The 25,259-nt window shown below is 47.4% G+C and overlaps 8 protein-coding genes and 1 non-coding gene across 9 annotated transcripts; 7 read left to right on the forward strand and 2 right to left on the reverse strand.

Annotated features, from left to right (window-relative positions):
• Positions 1–1,622: 1,622 nt before the first annotated feature.
• Positions 1,623–3,488, forward strand: YALI1_C09343g (uncharacterized protein; the record flags this gene model as incomplete). Its single annotated transcript, XM_501539.4, has 2 exons — positions 1,623–1,637; positions 2,073–3,488. The coding sequence occupies 2 exons, from the start codon at positions 1,623–1,625 to the stop codon at positions 3,486–3,488; spliced, it is 1,431 nt and encodes a 476-aa protein (XP_501539.3).
• An 816-nt stretch (positions 3,489–4,304) lies between these two features.
• On the reverse strand, positions 4,305–5,306 carry YALI1_C09380g (uncharacterized protein; the record flags this gene model as incomplete). The annotated part of the gene is made up of 1 exon (XM_501540.3): positions 4,305–5,306. The coding sequence occupies one exon, from the start codon at positions 5,304–5,306 to the stop codon at positions 4,305–4,307; it is 1,002 nt and encodes a 333-aa protein (XP_501540.1).
• Positions 5,307–6,315: 1,009 nt separating this feature from the next.
• YALI1_C09390g (uncharacterized protein) lies at positions 6,316–6,831 on the forward strand (the record flags this gene model as incomplete). Its single annotated transcript, XM_501541.3, has 1 exon — positions 6,316–6,831. One exon carries the CDS (start codon positions 6,316–6,318, stop codon positions 6,829–6,831), a length of 516 nt encoding a protein of 171 aa, XP_501541.2.
• A 1,951-nt stretch (positions 6,832–8,782) lies between these two features.
• On the forward strand, positions 8,783–10,603 carry YALI1_C09415g (uncharacterized protein; the record flags this gene model as incomplete). The annotated part of the gene is made up of 1 exon (XM_501542.3): positions 8,783–10,603. One exon carries the CDS (start codon positions 8,783–8,785, stop codon positions 10,601–10,603), a length of 1,821 nt encoding a protein of 606 aa, XP_501542.3.
• Positions 10,604–11,905: 1,302 nt separating this feature from the next.
• Positions 11,906–12,382, reverse strand: YALI1_C09451g (uncharacterized protein; the record flags this gene model as incomplete). The annotated part of the gene is made up of 1 exon (XM_501543.4): positions 11,906–12,382. One exon carries the CDS (start codon positions 12,380–12,382, stop codon positions 11,906–11,908), a length of 477 nt encoding a protein of 158 aa, XP_501543.2.
• A 1,106-nt stretch (positions 12,383–13,488) lies between these two features.
• On the forward strand, positions 13,489–13,592 carry YALI1_C09462r. The gene has a single exon. It is a non-coding gene; the product is annotated as a tRNA-Leu (tRNA).
• A 456-nt stretch (positions 13,593–14,048) lies between these two features.
• YALI1_C09467g (uncharacterized protein) lies at positions 14,049–15,710 on the forward strand (the record flags this gene model as incomplete). The annotated part of the gene is made up of 1 exon (XM_501544.3): positions 14,049–15,710. One exon carries the CDS (start codon positions 14,049–14,051, stop codon positions 15,708–15,710), a length of 1,662 nt encoding a protein of 553 aa, XP_501544.2.
• Positions 15,711–16,191: 481 nt separating this feature from the next.
• Positions 16,192–21,701, forward strand: YALI1_C09489g (uncharacterized protein; the record flags this gene model as incomplete). Its single annotated transcript, XM_501545.3, has 4 exons — positions 16,192–18,001; positions 18,089–19,595; positions 19,672–19,794; positions 19,871–21,701. The coding sequence occupies 4 exons, from the start codon at positions 16,192–16,194 to the stop codon at positions 21,699–21,701; spliced, it is 5,271 nt and encodes a 1,756-aa protein (XP_501545.3).
• An 858-nt stretch (positions 21,702–22,559) lies between these two features.
• Positions 22,560–25,040, forward strand: YALI1_C09552g (uncharacterized protein; the record flags this gene model as incomplete). Its single annotated transcript, XM_501546.3, has 1 exon — positions 22,560–25,040. The coding sequence occupies one exon, from the start codon at positions 22,560–22,562 to the stop codon at positions 25,038–25,040; it is 2,481 nt and encodes an 826-aa protein (XP_501546.3).
• Positions 25,041–25,259: the final 219 nt, after the last annotated feature.

Consider the following 25,259-nt stretch of genomic DNA (forward strand, 5'->3'; position numbering starts at 1 on the left):
AAAATGTATGGACGAACAGGCGTAAGAAAACAAGCAAACAAGGGTATGTGCGGGTCTGAAGACGCCAAAAGTAACTTATTATGCAAACAACAGTGACTCAATAGACATGGGGCTGAACTTCATTTCAACTGCTGCTCAGTCTTGGGGGGCGTGGAGAGTGTACGAGATACATTTGCCTGGAATGGGTAATGCTTCCGTTATTCTGAACCACAGACAGGGAAGGAGAAGTAATGCCGTGAAATACCAGACTGAGAGAAGGTCCAATTGGGAAATCTATATGTTCAAACCGCTCATAAGCTATACGTAGCAGCGAAAAGTAGCCTGTCTATCATCTGTTTCTAACCTGTCTCATTCATTCCAAATCAGTCATACTGTAAAAGAAGCCACACAATGGAAATCTCCACAAAAATCTGCACCGCTTAGGCGCTTTGCACAACTCCAGCCCTTCAGCGTCCAAAAACTCCACTAAACTGCTAGACTAGATCCGGCAAGTACATCCGCGGATAAAAACCTTAGGGTTCCGGAAAAAAGTGTTTTACAAGAGCAACTTTTTCCGGGCCTGAGGAGAGAGTAATATTGGACTATATAGTGGGTTTGAGACAACAGATGTGATAAAATAACTACAGTACAAGTACAACCACGGTACGGTAACCCATCAAAGGTTCACTTTGTCCATTTTGAAGCTTCATGCTCAGTCAAGTGGTGCACTCTCTTAACAAAATTCCAACAAACAGAGTATCAAGTCAACTACATGCAGGGGGGAGTTTTGCATGAATATTACATTATATGCAAACAAAATCATCTTCCAAGTATCAAATACGACTACGGATACAGACGAAAAAAGTCGTGTAGACTCTGTTTTCCTCCAGCTGGCTACGACAAACACCCTAGAGTCTAGACCGGTCTGGACCCCGAAAAACGCTCTATTTTTCAGATCTAAGTAACCCAAATCGAAATAGAGTCGTCTTGAGTCATGCCCTTGAGTCATCATCAGATCTGGTTTCAACCAGGATACTATGATACCAGGTTATATACAGTATGTAGCGTACAAATATCTGATACTGACAAGACTATACACTTTTAACCGATTGGTCAACAAGAACTGCGTACTTGCATACATCTATTCCACCTCCACTTTGAAGCACTTCGAACATCTGGCCACCAAAAACACGGACAGTTCGGCCAAAGACACAGCAGAACAATATATTTGATAGCAGAAGAATATAAATGATAGCAGAAGAATATAAATGATAGTATCAAATTACTGAGATCCACGGGATTGAATTGAATACAATATATATCACACCTTTGGCCTCGATAACGCTCTCGCCCAAAAGGGTACGCTTTGTCACCCATACATAACTCTGTCAACTTCGCATGCCCCAACTAAGACATTTAACGACAGCTCAAGGACATTTCAAATAGCCGAAATCACCGTTCCAACACGTTTGTAGATGTTAGATACTCTTGCAACTCAGAGAACCCCATAAATCCTGTTTGGACACCAAGAACGACACGGTGCTACCAACTTACATCGTCACGTGACTCGTCCCAACATCCAAACTTTTTTTGGACACCGATGGAGCGACCACTGTCTGATTCGAAACACACAGAGCACAAACATGGAGGACGAAGACGTGAGTATTCTTGCTTGACAGACCTGAGGGGAGGCTTATCGTCCCTTGAATCACCACGGATCAAGGGTGTATAGATGGCGTGATTCAATGAGAGATTACTGGACTGATTTTGATGAAGTTCGTCTTTCTCGGCTAATTGTGGCGGAATGATGGAAGCAATGTGAATAATCGACTCTTCGGGGCAGCGCAATCGCCATGGTTATGGTCCTGTGTTGGTGGTTGCATTATTTATGGGGGGTATACAGCCGATATGGGTTTTGGACTTCAACTGTATCTCCAGCTTTGAGGTTACATTGACGAAAGTAGTCTCGTTGGAATCGGCAAAGTAGCGCGGTTAATTTGATACTACTTACGATGATACATCCTGCCGATATAACCAGTTACAGACCCAGGTCTCGCTCATCTCGGCTCGCTTACCGAACTCGCTAACATCAGGTATTCCAACGTCTCTCGAGACACCACAATGAAGGCGCTGCTGCCAGTAAAGAAGAAATCGACGCTTCTGCTCTGGAAGCACAGCGGTCGTTACTACTGTCCCTCCTCGAGCAGAATAACACTCGTGAAACAAAAATCCTGAGTGTGGTGACCGAGGGAGGCCGTGCATCACGCGACTCGTTCGTCCGAGCTCAGCTCAAGCCGCTGCTTGAAACTGACACCATGACTTTCACAGACCTGCTCAAGCGGGTTGATACGGTAAACCGTGATCTGCAGTCATTTGGGTGCTATAACAATGTCCAGATTACGCTACATGGCGTGGACGACCAGTATTCGCTTGGAAACATGTTTGGAGGAGGCAACGCTTTGACTGTTCAACCTGTTTTAAAACTTGCCGAAGCCAAACGATTTACAGCCAAAACTGGAACAGATGTTGGAAACGGAGAGGGAAGTGGATACATCAACTGCCAGTTTAGACACATGTTTGGAGGAGCCGAGACGCTCAACTTTGACGCCTCCATGGGCACCCGAACCAAGTCTAACTATATGCTGGCTCTCACGAGTCCTATAAACAACAGTGCTCGATGGAAGGGAGAGGCCATGGCATTTGCCACTTCTCGAGACATTCCCTGGTGTTCGCATTTACAGAGCGTTCAAGGAGGAGCTTTGAAGCTGAGATATCTGGGCTTCCCCCACACTTTGGATCTGTCTGTGGAGACTCTGGTTCGAACTATATCTGCCTACTCTGAGGCTTCTCGAACGGTCAAGTTTGCTGCTGGAGATGATATGAAGCGAGCTATGAGCGCCACATACACGTATGATTCACGTGACATCCACGTGATGCCCACCAAGGGATACATGGTCAAGCTTACTGGAGAGTATGTACTTTCCAGCAACCTGTTGAGACTTCAGTCTGAATACAGCTCTGGTGTGCGAAGCAAGTATGCCATATTCAACTGGGGCATGAAATGCGGTCTTCTGAGCCGAGATGTCGGCAGTTATACCCACGGAGCCGTTCAGAGCAACGTTCATCTGATGGACCGGTTCTATCTTGGAGGAGCTAATGATGTTCGAGGTTTTGCACTCAACGGTCTTGGTCCTCGAGATCAGAACGATTCCATTGGAGGTTCTCTCTACAACTGTCTTGGTATCAGTGTTTTTACTCAGGTTCCTGGACTAAAGTACGGTCTTGACAATCCTCTGAAATGGCATCATTTTGTCAACTGTGGAGGCTTGCTCGGACAACGAGATGTCAAGACTTTGCTGCACAACCAGTCTGTTTCTGTGGGCACTGGTCTTGTCTACAACCATCCCGCTGCTCGGTTTGAGCTCAACATCTGTGCTCCTCTGGTAGCCCGAAGCACCGACAAGATGCGAAAGGGGCTCCAGTTTGGCGTTGGAGTCAGCTTTTTGTAAATACTAGGACTCGAAAAAGACGCAAGGGTACATACATATAGATGAATGACGAAATGACATTACTACAATCGGAGACAAGCAATATGGGCCGATCTGATTCTATATGATTAGCAGCACCAACTCCATATCCGTTATTTGACCACATGCACCTGACGTACGTCCTTTTTTTTCCTTCTATAAAGGCCCTTGGGGACATCTCTTGCGTGTTTGGTATCTCTGATGATACATATCCTTTGCTCCGATTGAGACCTTTCCCATTCCGAATAGCGCCATCTCCCATCTCGAATAGCGCCCCTAGTGGTTTCCATTTCCCGCATCTCACTCAACTCTCTTGGCTGCCCTAGGACCTCCTTCAGTTGCAGCTTTAGATTGTCTGACGTTATCTAAAGTCTGAAGAGAAGCAGAGAAAGAAGCGATGGAAGGGTTGATTTTCTCCTTTTCTTGGTCAAACTGTTCCAGCAGCAGATCATACTATTTGCCGAGATGTGCAAACTGGTTCTGCTGTTCAAACAGCTGTTTCTTTAGTAGCAGGAGGTTTGTGAAGGACATCTGAAGATGGAAAGAGACTAGGTACAAGTACGAGTACAGCACTCCTCCCCTACAGTATATATAACTTGTTCCAGTTCACTTTTCGTCTTTACGAATGCACCCTGTACAGTAAAAGATCACGTGCCAAGTGTGTCAGTAAATATGTCCATTAAAAACCAAAATCCTCACTGCACGCGGTCTACAATGGCCACTACGTTTGCTCCATTTTCAGTTCCAGCTCCGGTTCGTATTGTAAAGCTGTGTACCCGTGATCTTACCAATCCCTCACTAGTTGCACACCTTCTCCTGCCACACATCATGTCGCTTAATCACTTCAGGGACAATGATCTCCTCAATCTCCTTACCCTCCTTCTCCTCCTCATCCGTCAGCGAGTACTTCTCCGTCTCCTCCAGAGTCACAAAAATGACCTCCTTCTTTCGGGTCTGCAGCAGGTTACCAATCACCAGCTGGTGGTTGTATCGCTCCAGCGCCGTCTTGGCCTTGGACTCGAGAATGGACTCGTCCGTCTCCAGCTTGAATGACACAATCATGACACGTGGCGCCCAAGCCTCGACCAGTCGCTTTAGGAACTTGGGAACTGGGTCCAGGTTGACCACAAGTTCACCTCCAGAAGACTGGATCTTGTGCTGGGGCAGTCTGGAGGTGGGCATGAAGAAATCAGACACCGCGGCAGCCAAATAGAACACACACCGGGTGTCCACATGCAGCTTGGACATTGTCAGAGCGATGCATCGGAGCGAAAACAGGTACTGGGTAACAGTGGTGAAGGGCAGCAGTAGCAGAGTGTTGTCCTTCTGGGCCTGCTTGTACTTTCGCAGCACATCCAGCATCTGGACCTGGTACTTTTCGTCAACCTTGACAGACCCAGGCTCGGTCTCGGACTCCACCATGTAGTCCAGAAAACAGTTTGTGGAGTGGGTGTAATGTCGAGAGTAAGGAAGCAAAGAGAACTGACGGTGGAGGAAAACCACGGCATAGCCATTCTCGAGGAAGTACTCTGCTGATGTGGCACCTCGAGTTCCAGCGGAAAAGTTGTCAATGAACCGAACAGTGTTGTTCTCAAGAGGGACAGTGGTACCTCCACTGGTGACTACAGCGACCTTTCTGGTGCCGTTATTGGTCAGAAACTCAGACAGCTTTCGCTCAAACTCAGGCAGATACTCGGGAGCAGGGTTCTGCTCAAAGTACAGATCCTCCTCGGCCGGAGGCTGGTCTGCCACAGATCTGTCAATGGCCTTTTCGGGGTTGATGGCGTTGGTTGTGTACATTGTGGGGTGATGTGGTGTTGTGTTGATTTGTGACGTGTTAGGTTGATATCTCGTATTGCTGACGTGTTCAATTGATGTATCGGAATGTCTGTGTCTCGTGTCGGTCTGGAAAGTCGCTCCTTATAGTGAATATAGAGAATATCTCAGGGTCGGAAACTCGATACGCATGTAGACCAACAAAGTTAAGGAAGGGCCATGTGGAGTACAGATCACGTGACACTCAAACCAACAAGGTTTCGGCCAATTGCAGCTCTGCTCTTTGTTATCCAGACTATTGCTCCTGAAGAGGGGCGTTGGAGAATGGCCTGATTGTTCAATATGTTGCACGTTAGGCGGGGTATCATTCGGTTGATTAATAAGCCTAATGTGGATGTGGAGCGTCGGTGTGAGCGGGATCTCGGTCATAAGACTAAGTACGTAAGCAAGACATTTCTGAGAGCTCTAGCGCTACTAGTAGCCTATCAGTACAGTAATAGTATGTACTGTACATACTATTGCAGAGCCATAAGTTACTTAGAAGGACTAGTTACCATACACGATAGTGTGTCGTTCAAAGAGAGGATCTACTGTATGTATAGCCGACAGAGATTCAAGTCTCATATTGTGGTCTTTTTTTGAGGTTTGGGATGAGTAATCTATCATTGGAAGAGATTGTTAGAGACTTACTGGGTACCCTTACGATACTTGTAGAGTTGGTACCCTGCCCGGTACGGTACTTAGCATGTTTTTAAATCGACCCAGTTGGTCGTTTCAACCCCTTTTTACGATACCTAGTAAGGAAGAACAAGTAGTATCTAGAACGTTCAATAAATGGTGTATTTCTCTCATTATGACTCCAATCAATTAATCACACATTCTTGAGTCGATTCACGTCTCACATATTGCGTTTTATTGTCTCTGCCCTCATCCAGTTAATGTCTCGTATTTCATAACTGACGAAAATAAACTCACTGCAAATCCACCTCCTAAAAACATCACCACTCGCCACCCCACCCTACAGCACACAGGCATGACCATCACGTTTCTGGACGTGACCTACGATGGCCAGCGCATCGGCCGCATCAAGTTCAAGCTGTACTCGGAAGATCTGCCCAAAACATGCGAGAACTTTCGCCAGTTTTGCACCGGAGAATACAGAATCGACAATGTTCCCCAAGGATACAAGGAGAGCACATTCCACCGAGTGGTCAAGGGATTCATGATCCAGGGAGGCGACTTTGTGCGTGGCAACGGACTCGGAACAGTGTCCATATTTGGAAGTGCCAGCTTCCCCGACGAACAAACCATCTCTGGCAAAACATTCCCGCATATTGAAGGCGCTCTATCGATGGCAAATTCAGGCAAAGATACCAACGGTTGCCAGTTTTTCATCACAACGCGCAAATGTCCCGAACTGGACGGCTCGCACGTGGTGTTTGGACATGTGATTGAGGGCATGGACGTGGTCAAGTTTGTGGAGAACGTGCCTGTGGTGGAAGAGAAGCCCAAGCGAGACGTTGTCGTTAGTGAGTGTGGAGAGTACTAGTTGGGAAGCATGGAGGATATTTAACAAACGCATTATAGATTATTGATTTGGAATGGGACAACATATTTATCTACAACGACTTGAGAGAGCTGTGCATGGTCAAGTGCATGATATCAAGAGGGTGTGGTAAATTTATACAGTGTACACAGTTTGATGATTAATCGTGCAGTTTAATCAGGGTCCATGATAGGAGTATGCTTTCAAACAGACCGTGGAACAAACTCCTTGAGTCAAATACACTGTTGATCCATCTCTTAGTAGCACCCAAGATGACTTTAACAACACCATACAAGTCGATAAATAGAAAACCATGACATTCGACACACTTTTTGATTGAACGCACCAAATATGATGCCCTTCAAATAGTTTCAAAGAATATAGCCCCTAAGACGTTGCTCCAGATCTCATCTTACATACACACTGGTAATCTCGGCATGAATGCTGCTGGGTCTTGACGGTATGGAGCGAGACCATTCAACGCGTCTCCCGTGATCTTACGCTCAGTAAAACCACCTCCGTATCTGCGCTCTTGTATGACGTAGTTTCTTATTTGTATTAATTCCAAGTTTTTGTTATGATTTTTTGATTTAATATCAGAATATTCGGCACGTCTCTAAGTAGCTTTAAAAATTGGGGAGAAAGCTGCAACTCCCTGAAGGGTGTGGCGGGCCGATAGCAATCTTTTGGCTTGTACCGACGGCCGAAGCTGCTGCCAAAGGCGGTTTTTTTTCTTCGGACCTGATACCCTACAAACTTCTTTATAGGTTCAAGGCAAACTGCAAATGAAACTCAAGTGGCTTTTGAATTGACATGTTAGATTGCTATCATGTGAAGAGAGTGGTAGGGGCACGGACGGTGGGGGGGATGGTGGGGGAGGGGTGCGGAAGCCCTTCGGCCAGGTCACGTGACTCCCTTCTTTTGCCGTCCAGCTCTTTGAGGTTTTTCCTTCTGTTTCTATTTTGTCGCAAACACTTGTTATTTCGCCCTTCTCCACTCCCCAATCTGACAAGTTTCTGCATGTATACATGTCTTGTTCCATCTTCGTACTCGCTATAATCCTATGATACTGTAATCTTAAGCTTACCCTGCAGTCGGCAAGTTTCTTGTATCATTGTGAGCATGGCGCTAGTGTGAAGTGTGTTTTTATGGTGGGGGAGACCGCTCGTTTGAGCCTTTATATAGAGTATTTGATGATGTGTCCTTGGTGGAGAGAAAATCTGGGTTGGTAGATGCTCTCTAACTCGTCTAGACAGCTGATTCTCGTGGACCCCAGTCTTTTACATGGCAACCTAAACAGGAGTTGGATTCCGGTTGCGTGAACGCCTCCAACATGAGTCTGGTGTGATTATGTAAGACGGCCGAGAGGCGAGGAGGTGGCGGGTCTGTGGAAGGGTCTGGAAGATGCGAGAAAGAGAACTTCCAAAAGCAACGTTTTCCGCCGAAAATTTGCTGCCGTTCAAACGCTTCAAACTGGCCGCAAAACACCCACTATATCCTCTCTCGACACCCGCCACCGCCGTTAAGGTGACTCCATTATGTACAGTATGTACCAAGAATCGTGCCAAATGCAGCAATGTTTTCTGAAACTCAAAAGTCGAGCTTTTAACGTATTCTCAAATGAGAATGGCATGGAGTTTTGTCAAAGCAAGCGGTTGGAAGAGGTGGTATTTTGGACTTATCAGCCCACAGAGTCCGAGTGGTCAGGTGCCCTGTGAAAACGGCCTCTTTGGAACGCTTAAAACCTATATTTCACCGTCCTTCACTGCACTCTATCAACCTCGCCAAAGGCTCACCCCATCTGCATCAAGGAAGGCTACATTTTGCAACTCAAATATATTTGGTTTCGCATCTCCGTCCACAAAAATATAGCAAGCTAATTACCTCTGCAACACGAGTATTTCGACCTTTTGGAGCCCGCGACAAGACCGACCTTCGACAAAATACAGCCAGAATGGGCGACTCCGACCAGCATGAACACGGTCACGTGAGCCCCGAACTCGCCACAGCACACTCTCCACCTTTAACATCGGCTTTGCAACCAACCTCGTCCACAAGTTCAATTGAGGAAGGTCCAGCAGCAGCATCCAACGAGGAAAAGACAGAGTCCGACAAAAGGGCACCTCTGAATGTGCCTCCAGTCGCAGACACGCCTCCGCAGACATCTCCTGAGACGACACACAACAAGTGTCCCCCTCCTCCAGCTTCTCAGACTCCGCCCAAGTCTCCTCCTAAGGACGATACCAGTGATGTGAAGGGCACAGACAGTGCAAGCGGTGCAAATGGAGATACAGACGACAACACAGAAAATACCAACAACACCAACAATACCACCAATACCACCAATACAAACCATACCAACCATACCAACACCAATACCAATGACAAGACGGATGTGACAAGTGGGAATGCACACGAAATTCCCTCTAACACGAGTGGCAAGACGTCACCGGCGGCAAACACCCCAACGACAACAACAACTCCTGCAGCGACAAACCCCATCCATATTCCGGGACTCACCAACACCAAGCCCGTATCGCTGTCGGGCACATCGTCCCCCGTGGCTCACAACACGTACACAGCGGCCAGCACGGTCAACATGGGAAAATCTGGCCACGCTAGCGACGCGGGCAGTGCGCAAGAGACAGGCTCCACGTCGGGAGCAACCACAGGATCAGTCGCTATAGCCACGTGTGGCGGCCGGGAAATCAACCCGCACGTGCTCTACGTGGCGGGAGTGGACGCCTCCGTGAAGGAGTCCATTCTGCTAGACCTGTTCAAGGTTACAGGACCTATCAAGTCCATCAAAATCTTCCCCGACCGACAGAAGGCTAACATCAACTTTGCCTTTATCGAGTACGAGGACAAGGAGGCTGCACAGCTGGCGATGCAGACGCTCAACAACCGCCAGATCCACGGTCAGGAGATTTCCGTCTCGTTCGCATTCCAGACCAAGGTCGAGCGTGACTATAACTTGTTTGTGGGCGACCTGGGCGCCGACGTCAACGACGAAATGCTGCACAAGCACTTTGCGCACATTCCAGGGCTGTTGGATGCACGAGTCATGTGGGACATGACGACGGGTCGGTCCCGAGGCTACGGCTTTGTTTCGTTTGAGACCAAACAGGGCGCGGAGCGGGGTTTGATTGAAAACGGCAGTGTGCTCGGCAGCCGGGTGATCCGTGCTAACTGGGCCAGCTCGAGACGCAGCAACATGCAGGGTCAGTCGGGACCCCAGGGAGGACGAAACATGGGAGGGCACATGGGAGGATATATGGGTGGCGGCATGGGAGGTGGAATGGGTGGCATGGGCGGCATGGGAGGCATGGGAGGCATGGGTGGAATGGGAGGAATGGGCGGCATGGGTGGATTCAATAATGGCATGGGCAACTTTGGACCTTATGGCAACCAAGGGATGGGAGGCCACAACCACGGACCTGGCAACCACAACATGATGAACAATCGAAACTACCGTGACCGAAGTGACCGAAGTGACCGAAGTGACCGAAGTGACCGCAACGACCGTGACCGTGGCGGTGACAAGATGGGTCTACCGAAAACGGTGTACATTGGTAATTTGCCAAATATGCATCCGTCGGAGCTGATTCCTCTTCTGCAGAACTTTGGCTACGTGGTGGAGTTCAAGCATCATTCCAATTACGCTTTTGTAAGCTACGATTCACATAAAAGAGCGCAGATAGCCATGATGCAGCTCAATGGGTATAATATCCACGGACGAACGCTGAAGTGTGGATGGGGTAGAGACAGGAGGTAGTCCGAAGAGTGAGAGAGAGAGAGAGAGTACCCCAGGCTGACATTCATCTTGCGTGTTCTGCGTAAAAAAACCCCCCTCTTTCTCTGGATTTATGCCATAATCTCAAAAACTAGAACGATATCTATAACAATGTATTTATTTTCACGACAATTTCCAACGAAGAAGTAATAGAATAGGGGATCTGCAGATCACTGCTCGTATGAATCTGTATAAAATACGGAATACGGATGGCATCATCTTTCTTGCCGTATTATGTTCTCGTGGATTCTATTTACATGTGAAACTCGAAGGTTAAGACGATTAGGAGTTGGGGTGGTTCTTTCAGAAAACGAGTTTTGGGAGGGTGGGTGTTACCAAAAGTTGAGAGTGGACCAAATACAGTCGCGAATCTCTCATAATCGAACTCCTCTTCTTTCTAGCGTCATAATTCAGGGACTTATACTACTTGTCGACGAACGTCCGCCACCCTTAGAACTTTGATTGTGAAAGAGAGACATGTGCGCGTTGAGAGATTAGAAGAGATCCGGGAACAGCAGAAATGAGTTGAATGCTTGGGATTGGAGTTTTGGGGGCGGTTTTGATTTCTGTGAAGTCCCCAGGTGTCTACTTGTAGTACTTGATGGGGGTTGTATAGATTTCATGCTAATAGGTAAGTATCAAAACGTGTCGACGTTCCATTTACTTGTACAAGTACAAGGTACGACAGAGAGGTTGAGAGGGTGAAATGAAAGTATTAACAGATGGAAGACATGTGATTCGTGGAAGCAACCGGTGGGGGGATGAGACCTACAAGTACCTAAGACAATTGTACTCTTGTACGACGATGTTTAGTACCATATACCTGTATGTTCTGTTGTACGATTATACAGTATTCTGAACGTGGGATAAAAACAATGTTCAGTAAAGTCAGGATTACTTCATGGCATTTACAGTAATGTGGAGTCTCTCTCAATTTACTGTAATCTGGTGGAGAAACATAAGAGAAAAGGATATATGTGCTGTGCTAAGAGCTACCAGTGGTGTTTACCGAGTACTACCAGTCTCAAAGGTCACGCGCCGTTGATACAATGGTCCAGTGCGACATTGTTCAATGGACATTACTGTCCTTTAAGTACACTCCCACCGAAACCAATACTCTATAATTGGTGCTGCAGCACGAGTACATATTGGCGTTTAATAATAATGTAATAAATACACAATTTGTTCCCACTTGTAGTTCCATTATATCCATTTCCGAACAGATATTATGATCATTGTTCGGTTTTTTCATCCTTTAAATGAGTGACGACTGCCAGTGTCCAACTAAGCTTCACTCTCGTCTAGCAAAGCAAAAGCGTTCTTTGCTCGCTCTCTCTCAGCCTTCTCTCGGGCATCCTTCATTTTATGTCGCTTTTCAGCCTCCAGCTTCTCGTTGGTCTCCTCCCAGGTGGCCTTTCGGTTCTTGTTGATCTTCTTGAATCGGATTTTTGAAGTCTCGGTCTTGTGGGCCAGCTGCTCCTGGTTCTCGAAGGCTCGCTCCATTGCCTGCTTTCGTCGCAGTTTTTGCTTGGAAGACTTGTGGCCTCGCTTGGTAACTCCTCCGCCACTGAGAGTGGTCTTCTGGGCAATAATGTCGTCCAGATCATCGTGATCTCCCTCTCGTACCTTCATTTTGGCAATGGCCTCAGCTACAATAGCCTTACCGGAGTCTCGGTCGGTTTTGGCGGGAGAATCGAGGTTGATATCCTCGGGCATGGCCCGTCGGTCGGCTCGCTTATTACTCTTGACGGTCTTGGCCATTTTTGATACTGTTGTGTGATGTTAGTGCAGATGTTAACAAGGCTCAATATTTTTTTTCGCTGATAAGAGGCTATCAGGAATAGGGTTCATGCAGTACTTGGACTCAAGTAAAACAGTGGGGAGAATCTAATGAAGAGTTTTTTGTTAAGGGAATATTACGATATTCCAAATATATGTTGATGAAAGCATTCCTGCCAGTTGAAAAAGTCTTTTTTCACAGTGTTTTTACAAATAAATAATTTTTAGGACACTTACGTGTGCCTTTGACTGCTGAAAAAGTGGCATATTGTAGAGTGCGATCATGTTGGAATAGAAAATGCAGAAAAGAATATTCTGAGAGAAGAAACAGACTGTGAATTTACCAATCAACTAGTTTTAAGTCTGTATTTGAACTCGACAGCCAGCCATTTTGAGCCTTCAAAATTTGGTCCAGAATGTTCGCGGGACATACATTTCAGCTACTGTACTTGGCCCAAACAATACCCGCAATTCGGATTCGGATTCGGTTGTTCAGAAGAGCGCATGACAGTGGAGTTCGGTTGTTCACGTATGTTTCCTGTTCCATCTCTTGACCGAATAAATATATCAACAATCAAGCAAAGCAAATAAAAGGTAGTCGTTTCTGACACTGCCCTCTTGGGCTGCTGGGAAACGAAGAAGCTGTAGTCGGTAAAATAGATGACTGAAAGTCGGGTGGAATGTGGTAGACGTGCTTATTGCGACAATTGTGCAGTGTTTTTTATTATTATTTTATATTCTAGGGATCCTCCTTTTTATTCTAAGTTTTTTTATTCAAGTTTTTTTTATTTTTTGTTTTTAATTCTAATGATTACAGCTATATACCTACTTGTACCAGTAATAAGCAGGGTTGTTGGCGTTCAATAAATCATACACTTGGTGATCGTTTCGATGACCGTTCCGAGGCCCATGTCAATTGGTTTGTCGTCGCTTCATCTTGTCCTTGTCCTTGCCGTGGTCTCGTTTTTTTTCTATTCTAATGGTTCATTACAACTAGATGCCTAGTAAGCCAGGATTTTGTCAATTTTTATTGTCACGTGATTAAGTAATCAGAAGGTGGAGGGAAAGATTTTTAAAAATCAAAAAAAGGGACTTTGGCCGAGCGGTCTAAGGCGCCAGGTTTAGGTGTAACACGCTTAACATAAAATCCCTGGTATCGCAAGATGCGCGAGTTCGAATCTCGCAGGTCTCATTTTTTTGTTAAATTCTTTCTATCATGCCTTTTGTGACCCCCATTGTGTCCTTTGCTCACTTTCTGATTCTGAACTTTCCATTGGATATTACGAAAAATAATTTTTGGCAATCTCATGGTATGTACTACACGGGAGTCTCTTGATACGGGATATATAGATCACATGTGAAGAACTTCTCTACACCTGAAAATAGACAATCTTCAAGAGTGTCCCTTCATGTAATTTTTCAATATTTTAACGTCGTTTGCAACCTCCATTCCCCCCTTTTCCCTCTTCCAAGAAATCGTCGCATACTATCGTAAAGTCCCCAGCACATTCGGATATCGAAATCTCGCATTGAGTCATGAACTCTAAAATCTGTAGTGAGTCAAATTTGGAGAACTAAATAAAAATGGAATCAGAGTGTCTGTTTAAAAAAACACCATACCACAGCACACAACATTACAAGATACAAGATGCCAATTATCCACGTGATCAACGTCGAGTCTGGCAACCTGCGGTCTCTGGAAAACGCCCTCAACGTGCTGGGATACACGGTGGAGTGGGTCTCTAGCCCAGACCAGATCACTGACTCCATTGAGAAGCTCATTTTCCCCGGAGTTGGCAACTTTGGCCACTTTGTGAAGGAGATTGACGCCCGAGGATTCATTGGCCCCCTCAAGAAGTACATTGAGAGCAAACGGCCGTTGTTTGGCATCTGTGTGGGTCTCCAGGCTTTTTTTGAGGGATCCGAGGAGTCCAAGACTGTTGCAGGACTGGGTCTTGTGCCCGGTGTTCTGAGCAAGTTTGACGATAAGGACAAGAGCGTGCCCCAGATTGGCTGGAACTCGGTGGATAGCCGAGATTTCGCCGAGCACAAGTCTCTGTACGGCATGGTGCCTTCTTCCAAGTACTACTTTGTGCATTCGTACGCTTGTATTCTGGATGAGGCCGTCAAGAACAAGATCGAGGCTGCAGGCTGGGATATTGCCACGTCACAATATGGTAACCAGACATTTGTGGCTGCTATTTCCAAGGACAATGTTGTTGCTACCCAATTCCACCCCGAGAAGTCTGGAGCAGCCGGTCTGCGTGTGATTGACGCTTTCCTCAAGGGTAAGAAGTACGTGGAGGACCCTGTAATTGCTCCCCAGACATCTTTCGGTCTCACAAAGCGAGTCATCGCCTGTCTGGACGTTCGAACCAACGACCAGGGTGATCTTGTTGTTACCAAGGGAGACCAGTATGACGTGCGAGAGAAGACTGGAGAGGGCCACGTACGAAACCTCGGAAAGCCAGTTTCCATGGCCGAAAAGTACTACAAGGACGGAGCCGATGAGGTCACTTTCCTTAACATTACTTCGTTCCGAGACTGCCCTGTTCAGGATCTTCCCATGTTGGAGGTTCTTCGACAGACTTCCAAGACTGTTTTTGTGCCCCTGACTGTCGGAGGTGGTATCCGAGACGTAACTGACTCTTCTGGAAACGTCACCACCGCTCTACAGGTTGCTACCCAGTACTTTATGTCTGGTGCCGACAAGGTGAGTATTGGTAGTGATGCGGTCTTTGCTGCCGAGGAGTACTACAAGAGCGGCAAGAAGCTATCTGGTAAGACCCCCATGGAGACTATTTCCGCCGCATACGGAGTCCAGGCCGTTGTTGTTTCTGTCGACCCCAAGCGAGTCTACGTTGATGCTCCCCTGACCGACAGAGTTTGCATTGAGACCAAATACCCCTCTGCCGACGGAATGAAGTACTGCTGGTACCAGTGCACCGTCAAGGGTGGACGAGAGGCCCGAGATCTTGGCGTTTTCGAGCTCATCCAGGCGTGCGAGGCTCTGGGAGCTGGAGAGATTCTGCTCAACTGCATTGATAAGGACGGAACCAACTCCGGTTTCGATCTTGAGCTCATCGACCACGTCAAGTCTGCCGTCAAGATCCCCGTCATTGCTTCCTCCGGCGCTGGAAACCCCGGTCACTTCGAGGAGGTCTTCCGAGAGACCTCTGCTGACGCGGCTCTTGGAGCTGGTATGTTCCACCGAGGAGAGTACTCCGTCAAGGATGTCAAGGACTTCCTGGAGAACAAGGGCGAGGTTGTGCGAGCCTTTGAGCCCATTGAGCTGGTTCACGTTGAGTAAGGGGCTGGTAAATAGATGAATTATGATACAAAATATGAATGATTAACTCACAGGAGACGCCGCAGATGTAGGTTAGGTTTTATAGGGTGTAATTTTAGTAACCCTTCGTTTGGTCTAATCGCTATTGAGTCTTTACACATTCCAATTTGGTAACAGTCATCGCTGAGGAAGAACGAGTCAGTATCCAATATAGCTATGCTACTTGTAGAGACTTTAGTACAGTGACGGCAAGCACTATCAGGGAACGTACAGACTAACGTTTCAAGTCAGAAGTTGGCAGGAAATCAAATATCTTTACCGATATTGTTTTCTCTCATTCTTTTATACCTCTCCAATATCGGTTTTTTTTCTTTCTTTTTTTTTTTCTGCATATATCCGTTTTAGACAAACCCAACCTCACCAAGTACGCTCCCAACTAATCACTTCTCGGCCAACTAAAGCCAATCCTGCAAAATCAACTCTATCTTGCCTTATCACCCCCATGACAAGTGATGCGATAAACGCCATGGAAAACGACAGTACGACGGTGGTAGAGGTGGAAACGACATTTGTGAACGATAACGTGGTCCGTGGCTTCCTCGATGTTGCACGTGATACGCTGCCAGACGTCCAAGGACTCCTTCCACTGGTCCAAGTGCAGCTGGTGGCGGATATCTCAAGAGAGATGCTGGAGGGCGAAGAAGTGCTGGAAATCACCGATCCAGAGTCACATGGCGTCAAAAATACCGAAGCAGGTGACGAAACGAACTCACGTGACCCCATCGTCGCTTCTGCGCCTGCTACCCTGGTTCCTAACGAGAGCACATTAGAGATTCATGTCACGCCCAAGTACACCACCAAGGACAAGAAACGAGGCCGCAAAAAGACCAAGAAGGACGAAGATTGGTTGGTAACATGCTTGGGTGTTGTTCAACTAGGAAACGTGGAAACCAGTGACCACGTGCTTACCGCTTTGAAACAGGCTCTTTCGGTAGCCAAATTTAACCCGCGAAATCGAGTCAGTGTCTTTTCAGTGAATCCTCACGTCACTGTTACCAAAAACAATGGTGTTTACAGCATTTCCATCACTTTTGGAGTCTTTGCGAAGCCTTTTGATGGCCACGTCAACCCTGAGATCCATATGGCAGGTCACCTCAACATTGTGAATGTCATCCGACAGTTCCTGGGCGTAACTAAGATAAAACAGCTACATAAGAACGACTATGTGACTCCTGAATACTTTTACGAGTGCCTGGAACTCAAGGATGATACCGAGGTTGAGATCAACAGAGATCTTCAGCCGGAAGGGATGAGATCAAAACTTTTGGATTACCAGCTTGAAACTGTGGGGTGGGTTCTGGATAGAGAAAAGGGAGAATCGCGTGAGAAGACGATAGAGGGAATTCCTTCACCATGGAAACGGTTCAGGGCTCATGGTATCAACTGGTTGGTTGATTTTGTGGGTCTCAACATTGGTCCTGAGAAGGAGGTGATGGAGATTTTGACACGAGATACGAAACCAACAACTGAGGACCCCGAGATTCAAGCAGTATCACGTGACGCAGATTTTAAGGCTGGATATGGACTTATTGCTGATGAAATGGGTCTTGGAAAGACAGTTGAGCTACTAGCTGTAGTCCTGAATAACCCCAGACCTGAATTTCCACCGCAAACACACTACGATCTGTACTCTGACAGAGACGTGTTACCTACCAAGACGACTCTCATTTTATGTCCTGCCAGTATCAGTCAACAGTGGATTGCTGAGGTTACTAAACATGCTCCCAGTCTCTCTGTCTTTCTGTACACTGGTCGAGCAGCTTTGGATGCTCAAAGAGAGAAGGAAGGTACTCCCGATACCGATATTGAGGTTGGAATTGACTCAGATACTGATTCAGAAGGCCCTCTTGTTTCAAAACATGCACAATTTCTCTCTCAGTTCGACATTGTAGTCACATCCTATGAAGTTGCATCTCGCGAGGTTGCCAACGCTCTTTACAACCCTCTGAGAGGTCGTGTAACTCGCACCAAGACGAAGCTAAAGTCGAAAGATACCCGAGATGTCGATCTCGTGCAAGACCGGCTTTCCCTCCAATCTCCACTGAGTCAGCTTCAGTTCTGGCGTGTGATTCTGGACGAGGTTCAGATGGTGGGAAACACGGTCTCCAACGCAGCTGTTGTAGCTCGTATTATTCCCCGAGTGCATGCATGGGGAGTCAGTGGTACTCCTATAAAGAAGGGCATGCCTGACTTACTTGGCATGTGTGTGTTTTTGAGATGTGAACCCGGCGAGTTTTATGGAAGAAGTGATTGTGAGTATACTAAAGGAACAGTCAGAGTGGCATGTGACAAAAAAACAAAAAACCATATGGCTCAATGAAGGGCTACGACTAACACAGATGCGTATAACTACTCTTGGCAAAACGGATACCTCAGCACAACTATGACAGCATCTGGAGTAAGTCATCAAAAACACTGGGAGATGCTCATGCTTGACAAGCCTCGGTTTCGAGACGTTATTCGTCAAATGTCTATTCGACATACTAAGCGACAGGTCAGAGATCAACTAGTATTGCCTCCTCAGGAAAGACACCATGTGAGACTCAGATTCAATCTAGTCGAGGAAGAAAACTACCGACACCTGCGTGAAGGTGTTGAGAGTGCCGTCAGTGAGGCAGTGGCTAGTTCTCTCATGAGAGAAGAGAGGGAAGCTACACGTGAGGCAGCTGTGGTGGATAGGTATGGCGTTCTGCCTTCAAGTGTCACTCCCCCTGTGAGCAACAGACCTAGAGGCACTTTCAACATCGGAGGCTCTAATCCCTATGCTAGTATCATGGCGAATATCAACAACACAGTCATTGAACCTGAAATTGAGATTGATCCCAGTATCACTTCTAGTGGAGAGGGTGACGGCCAACATGTCTACACTACCTGGTCGGGTGCTGTAGACACGTATGGTGGTGAGTCTAGCGGTACAGCTGCTAGTAGCACCGATGCTGACGGCGATGATAACGCTCAATCTCCCACATCTGATACAGCTAGCAACACTGACATCAATGTTAGTGCTATTCCCGATATAGAGGTATCCCCGACTGCCACCCCTACAGCCTCCACCAGATCCCAAAATGGAACTTCTGCTCCTCCAGCATCTTCCGCTCCTGCGGATTTAACAACAGCAACCCTCTCTTCCTGGCTGTTACGGTTACGACAAACCTGCTGCCATCCTCGAGTCGGTTCTGGTAACAAGAAGGCTCTCGGAAACGGTATTCTTCAAACTGTCAGTCACGTGCTGGACGCCATGTGCGACCAGGCGCTCACCCAGCTGCTGAACGACGAGCGAAGTCTGTTTGTCGAAGAGCTGGAGAAGGCACGAGTTCACGAGTTCAACAAACAACCAGACATTGGACTCACAGTGCTTCAGTCACGTGTTTCTGAAGTCGAGGTTCGAACTGGTGAGATCCGAGATATGGCTGTTGCTGCGGCTACGCGGTATGCTATGAAGAAGAAGGAGGTAATTTCCGAGTGGAAGCGTATTGGTGAGGTTGATAACAAGCGCAAGTTGGAGGAGAGTGATGACGGTGCTGCTAATGTTAAGAAAGTCAAGGTCGAAAAAGAGGAGAAGGAGGAAGAAGTGGCAAAGGAGGAGGTTTCCGAAGATTTTAAAATGGAGGGAACTGAGAACAACTCCATTTTTGGAGCTCCAACTGCTTTTCTGGGCTCTGATTCGGAGTCTGAGAGCACTGGTAAGATGTCCAAACCATTACAAAAGTACCTGAACAACTCCGAGGAACTTCAGACGGAGAAGGAGCGAAAACAGGCTTTTCTGCACCGGTACAGGAGCTGGATGGATCTTATGCATCGGTACTATTTTTTCATTGCTACTTTTCATTTCCAAGTTGGAGAAGCGTGAGTATGACAAAGATTTGTAATGACGTGGTGGTTCTACTGGGGTCATGAGAGGTCATGAGACATACTAACACAGTAAAAAAGTGGCTGAGGAGAAGAAAGAAAAAGAGGATGGGAAGGACGATGAAGAGAAGGAAGATGAAGAGAAGGAAGAGATTGAGGTCAAGAAAGAGGAGGATGAAGGGACCAAGAGTGACGAGTGAGTATAGAGATATCATGAGTGGCAGAATAACTTGTGCCATTCGCTCCTCTTATGTATATGTGTACTAACACAGTCTGGAAACGCACTATTACACGCTGGCAGAACAAATCCGAACCCAGCTACTTCAACGCCCTATTGAGAGAGTAGACCAAGACGTGGGTCGACTTGAACGGGCCAAGGAGCTGGAGATGGTTCAGATCCCTGTTGATACCTTGACTCGAGATCTAGTACAGGCTTCTCCTTTCCTTGAGGCACGTGTTTCGGGTCTACTCGAGATCATCAACCAACAGTCCGAATATCTTGAAGAATGGATGACCAGAGTTCGAGAGCTGTTGGTTGCACGTGACGAGAAGGACGTGAAAGAAACAGATGAGAAGAAGAATAAAGGAGATGTCGAGAAAGTTGAAGGCGAAAACACTGATCCTTATGCTTCTGGATTAGACAACCAACAATATGCGTCGGACTACCTTGATGCTATATCGTACCTGCTGCAACTCAGAGATGAAGCTCTCAATGCCAAGACTACGGCCTCAGCAGCCGACAAGATCCAAGTTAACTTGTGGTACCACAATGACTACGAAGAAGAGCTTACCGATCTTCAGGTGGCCCTCAAGGAAGCTCTGGACGCTTGTCATGTGAGTCCCACTCTTGGTGCCCTCAAACCTATCGTTGCTGCTCTGAAGACGGACTCTGGAGCTGTTTCATTGTCAATTTACAACCCGAAATGGCCTCCCAAGTTGCTGTCCAAGCTCAATCCGATCGTTAAGACAGTTACCTCGACAACCAAGGCTTGCAGAGACCTGTTGTCAGTCGTTAGAAGCTGTTTCAACTCGAAGGTTGTCTATTACAAGCAGCTGCAGCAACTGTCTGACAATGTGAGCAGTCTGGAGGAACTCATCGAGCCTGGTTATGTCACACTGGAACGCCTGAACGCCAAAATAAACCATCTCGTACCTTTAATCAAGCGTACAAAGGGCCGAATCACATACTTACAGAGTCTCAAAGGTGATGATGACACAACTGGAGTTTCCAACATGACTGGAATTCATAAAATGTGTGTCATCTGTCAGGATGATTATATTATCGTGGGATCCATCACTGTCTGTGGCCATTACTTTTGCAGAAACTGCCTGGAAGAGTGGTGGCAGACACATAATACGTGTCCAATGTGCAAGACTGTATTGTCCCGCGACGATGTGTTCTCTTTCACCCAACAGGACAAGGAAGATAAGTCACGTGCAGGTTCTTTCGCTGCTCGGATCAATCAAGATGACGCCATTGGAGCAATGTATGCGCCAGTGTCGGAGGACACTCAACAGTTGATGAGCAAACAGAGCATCAAGAGTGCGTATGGCACAAAGATTGACCACGTTATCAAGTATATCAAGATGCTCACTCATCGGGCTCCTGGCACTCAGATTGTCATCTTTTCTCAGTGGGCAGAGATTCTCACATTGTTAGCTTCAGCCCTCACTGAGAACAAGATTGCATACGCGGAGCCGAAAACACTGATGTCTTTCTTGCAATCGGAAGAAGTCACGTGTTTCCTCTTGAACGCAAAGTTCCAGTCCACTGGCCTGACTCTTGTAAGTGCCACTCACGTCATTCTATGCGAGCCCATTCTCAACGCTGCTCTTGAGGCTCAGGCCATCAGTCGAATCCACCGAATGGGCCAGACTCAGACTACCCACGTGACTATCTTCACTATGGCCGATACTGTTGAAGAAGAGGTTCTGCGTCTTGCTATTAACAAGCGGTTGAAAAGTATGGACGGTGATGAGACGTTTGAGGAGAATGAATCTCGACATGTGACATCAGGAGTGGGTGCGCTCGCCACCGATAAATCCGGAGAGGTGGTCAACCGTCAGGATATGTGGGACGCTTTGTTTCCCAGTGACGGGTAAAATGTTAGGATAGAAATACATGTATCATAGTGAGCACCGGTATAGTTGACAACTTGTCAGCAAATGACTCTGTAGAAAACTTGTTAAAGTGTAACCCTCTGGAATTAACAGAATTTTTTACTAATCACGGTACTGTAGTTAACATTACAGATGTCTCGGATCGACTGTATACAACTCTCCTGTATGAGCTTCTAACATAACTGCCTGACCTTTTACACTTCAAAAGCGGGAGATATGGTGTCCAGATCTCTCTAAAATTTCAACAACCAGTTTTAAAAGTAGGTGGGAGTTTACCTACAACTTTTCAGCTCAAAGAGCGCAGTATATATATATATAATATATATATATATTCCGAGGTAGAGATATGTTATTGTTCAGTGGGTCAAAACCTTATTAGTGTGATGGGAGCCATTAAGGAGTTAAGGAGTGGTTTATTTAGTGATTGAATGGTAATATAACGAGGTCACTGGGGAATAATAACAGTAAGATTGGTATAATTTGGTTTTCCAAAAAAAAAAATCTGCTTTCGTACTTCTTTTACCCTGGTTATCTCCTAGTGTAAGTGTGTCCACACGTCGACCCGTTGTTTTGGCGCATTGCGTCTTTCATGCGGCGTGGTATGCAAGTGCGTTTGTACCAAAACATGCTTTATTATCACCACTCTTCTCTCACCACGACACAGCTGAAAAGTATTCACGTTTTGAACGTTTTGGAGGCGACACAAATACAACATAGTCGCCACGACAAGTGACACAAACACACCGACACCGACACAAACACACCGACACGACAACATCCGACACAGCTACTTGAACAACACGACACAAACACAACACCCCCTCCGACATTGCTTCTATAATGGCCCGAAAATCCACCCCAGAGCCTGAGATGAGACGCAAGACTCGGGTCAAGGCCAACATTTTGCATGTGAGCAAGGAAGGGATATTCGACAGCGCCGGAAAGTCTGCTCAGATCTTTGACAACGCGGGAACCAAGCCTGGGTCCCAGGCACAGTTACGTCAAGAGCAACAACAAGAGCAACAGACACAAACACAATCGCCCATGGCAAAGCTGAAGCAAATGGTACGCCGAAACAGTGCTCCTCAGCAGCCCCAGTTGCAGCAACCCCACCAGTCACAGCAGCAGCAACAGCAGCAACAGCAGCAGCAGCAACAACAGGGTCAACCCCAACAACAAACACTAACCACCCGTCTGTATCTCCAAAACAAGTCTCTGGCACGACAGAATTCCAATCTCAACACCAAAATGTCGGCTTTGGAACACCATATGAGCGAACTTATCAGTGAAAACATTTGTTTGCGGCAAAAGAATCTCGAGTTGCAGAGAAGCCACGACAATTGGTTGCGATCGCATGTCAGCCAGAATCTCAAAAAGCAACTGCAACAGCATATCAATGGAATCAACGATTTGATGCAAGGACTGTTGGGAGAAGTCGATGGAGACTCGGAGCAACGCTCTCATGAATCGGCTTCTCAGGAGCACTTTGAGCTTTCCCTTTCCAGATCACTTTCAAAGACTCCCGATTCTCGAGCTCTATCTAGAGGTTCTCCTGTATCTGGCAGACACTCGCTCTCTAGAGGTTCGGCAAGTCGACAGACCATGGGTCCTGCTGACTTTGCTCGACGACGGTCTTCTCGACGTCGATCATCGTTCTTTGGCGAGCTGCCCCTGCTGCAGGACGCCGAGGACGTGCTCGATCCTTCGGCAGAACAATTGCATTTGGAGGCTCGAGATGTCGTCACTCCGATGGCTGACGACGTTGAGGGATGGGGTGAGGTTCCAGTTGACGAGGTGAATGCTCACATGGAGGAGATGGAGAAGCAGCATCAGGCAGAGGAGGCAGAGAGCGAGATGGATGTTGATAGAGGAGAGAAGGTGCATTTCAATGAGCACGTGGAGGAACATTACGACGAGCCAATGGAAATGGATACTCAGGAGACACAGGATACATCATTCTCCTCTGCTGTCCGGGAGACTTCTTTCCCTTCACCTATCCAAGAGACTGTTCAGGAGACTTCTTTCGCCTCTCCCGAGCACGAATCGTTCCCTTCCCTGATCCAGGAGACTTCTTTCCCCTCGCCTGTGAAGGAGAAGTCGTCGTTTGCTTCACCTATAAAAGAGAACGCCTCTTTTGCATCGCCTGCCAAACAGAAGCCCTTCCCTTCACCAATCGACGAGTCTTCTTTCCCGTCTCCCTTCTCCAGCTCCTTCCGACGGGTAACTTCTGCCCCCAGAGGAGAGCCTATTTGTGAAGTGTCCACAGATGGAGAGTCCTTTGCATTCCTTCAGCAGCGATCTCGTCCCAACTCGAGCCATTCACGGCCTAACTCTCGATCCGCTTCTCGCAACATTTCCTCCCGCCCTGGATCTCGGGAGAAGCAGATCCACGTGTTTGCCGACCCTGTATCCCCTGTTAAGGAAGCTGGCCTTGAGGCCTCTGCCCCTGTGAACCCAGCCCCTTCAAATAAACCAGCTGCTGTCTCTACAACCCCTCCTCGATCTCGTCCTTCATTGTTTGATACCCCCGAGAGTGCCAAGGAGCGACAGGAGAAGGAGCGGAAGCGACGAGAGAGCATGGAGCAGGTAGTGGAGGATCCCGTGTCACCCTGTTCCCGTCCCAGCAGTCGACGATCTTCCCGAAGAGCCAGTACTGAGAAGGAGAAGGCGGCTGAGGAGGCCGCAAAGCATGAGGAGATGGAAGTTGAGGAAGAGCATGTTCAGGAGGAGAAGGTTGAAAGGAGGGTTAATCGTTCTCGACGGACTTCTACTAAGACAGCTGAGTCACTTCCTGTATCTACAGGACTCACGACTGTGGAGTCTTTGGAGAAGCCCGTTTCGGGAATGTTTGAAAAGGGTCTCGAGAAGCTTCAGAGTCTGGACAACAACGTGACTGCCCGGAAGAGTCGCGCTCCAACTGCCACCGGTGGTGTCAAGGTGACTACATCAAGAAAGAGCACCAAGGCCACTGCCAAACCTTCCAAGACCTCTCCTCTGATGCAGAAGGATGCCAATGGCAGCAAAAATAATGGAGCCGATGGAGTCAAGGGCAAGGTCGAGACTGTTAAAACATCCAAGCTTGCCGAAAAGCCCGTCAAGCCCGTCAAGGTGGCAGCTGATACGGTTGCCAAGAAGCCCATCAAGCTGGAAACCCCTGAGCCTCGTTCTCGGCGATCTCGAGGGGCTCCTGTCAACTACAAGCTTCCCTCTGTGGGTTCCAAGCTGCGTCGGGAGACCGATGGCTTTGTTGATGCAGTTGGAGGGCTCAAGCGGTCTCTGGGTGCCTGTGATGAGAACGGCATGAAGCGACGGCGCATCTAGGGGACCCGAGTAGGGTGTGAGAACGCCCGACGTGTATATATATCTACACATGTACACTGTAGCAGCTAATATGTATTTATAGTGAGATGAACGAAAGGGTGTGAACGAGGTGTGTCTGTAGGAGTGGGACAGAGGTCAGTGGTTGATGTCTTTGAAGCAATGTGCCTGATTGGCACATGGTCGCCTTGATCTCAGATGACCGCGGTGGTATCTAATAGA

The sequence above is a fragment of the Yarrowia lipolytica genome, chromosome 1C (genome assembly GCF_001761485.1).
Source record: "Yarrowia lipolytica chromosome 1C, complete sequence".
In the NCBI taxonomy this organism is placed as follows: domain Eukaryota; kingdom Fungi; phylum Ascomycota; class Dipodascomycetes; order Dipodascales; genus Yarrowia; species Yarrowia lipolytica.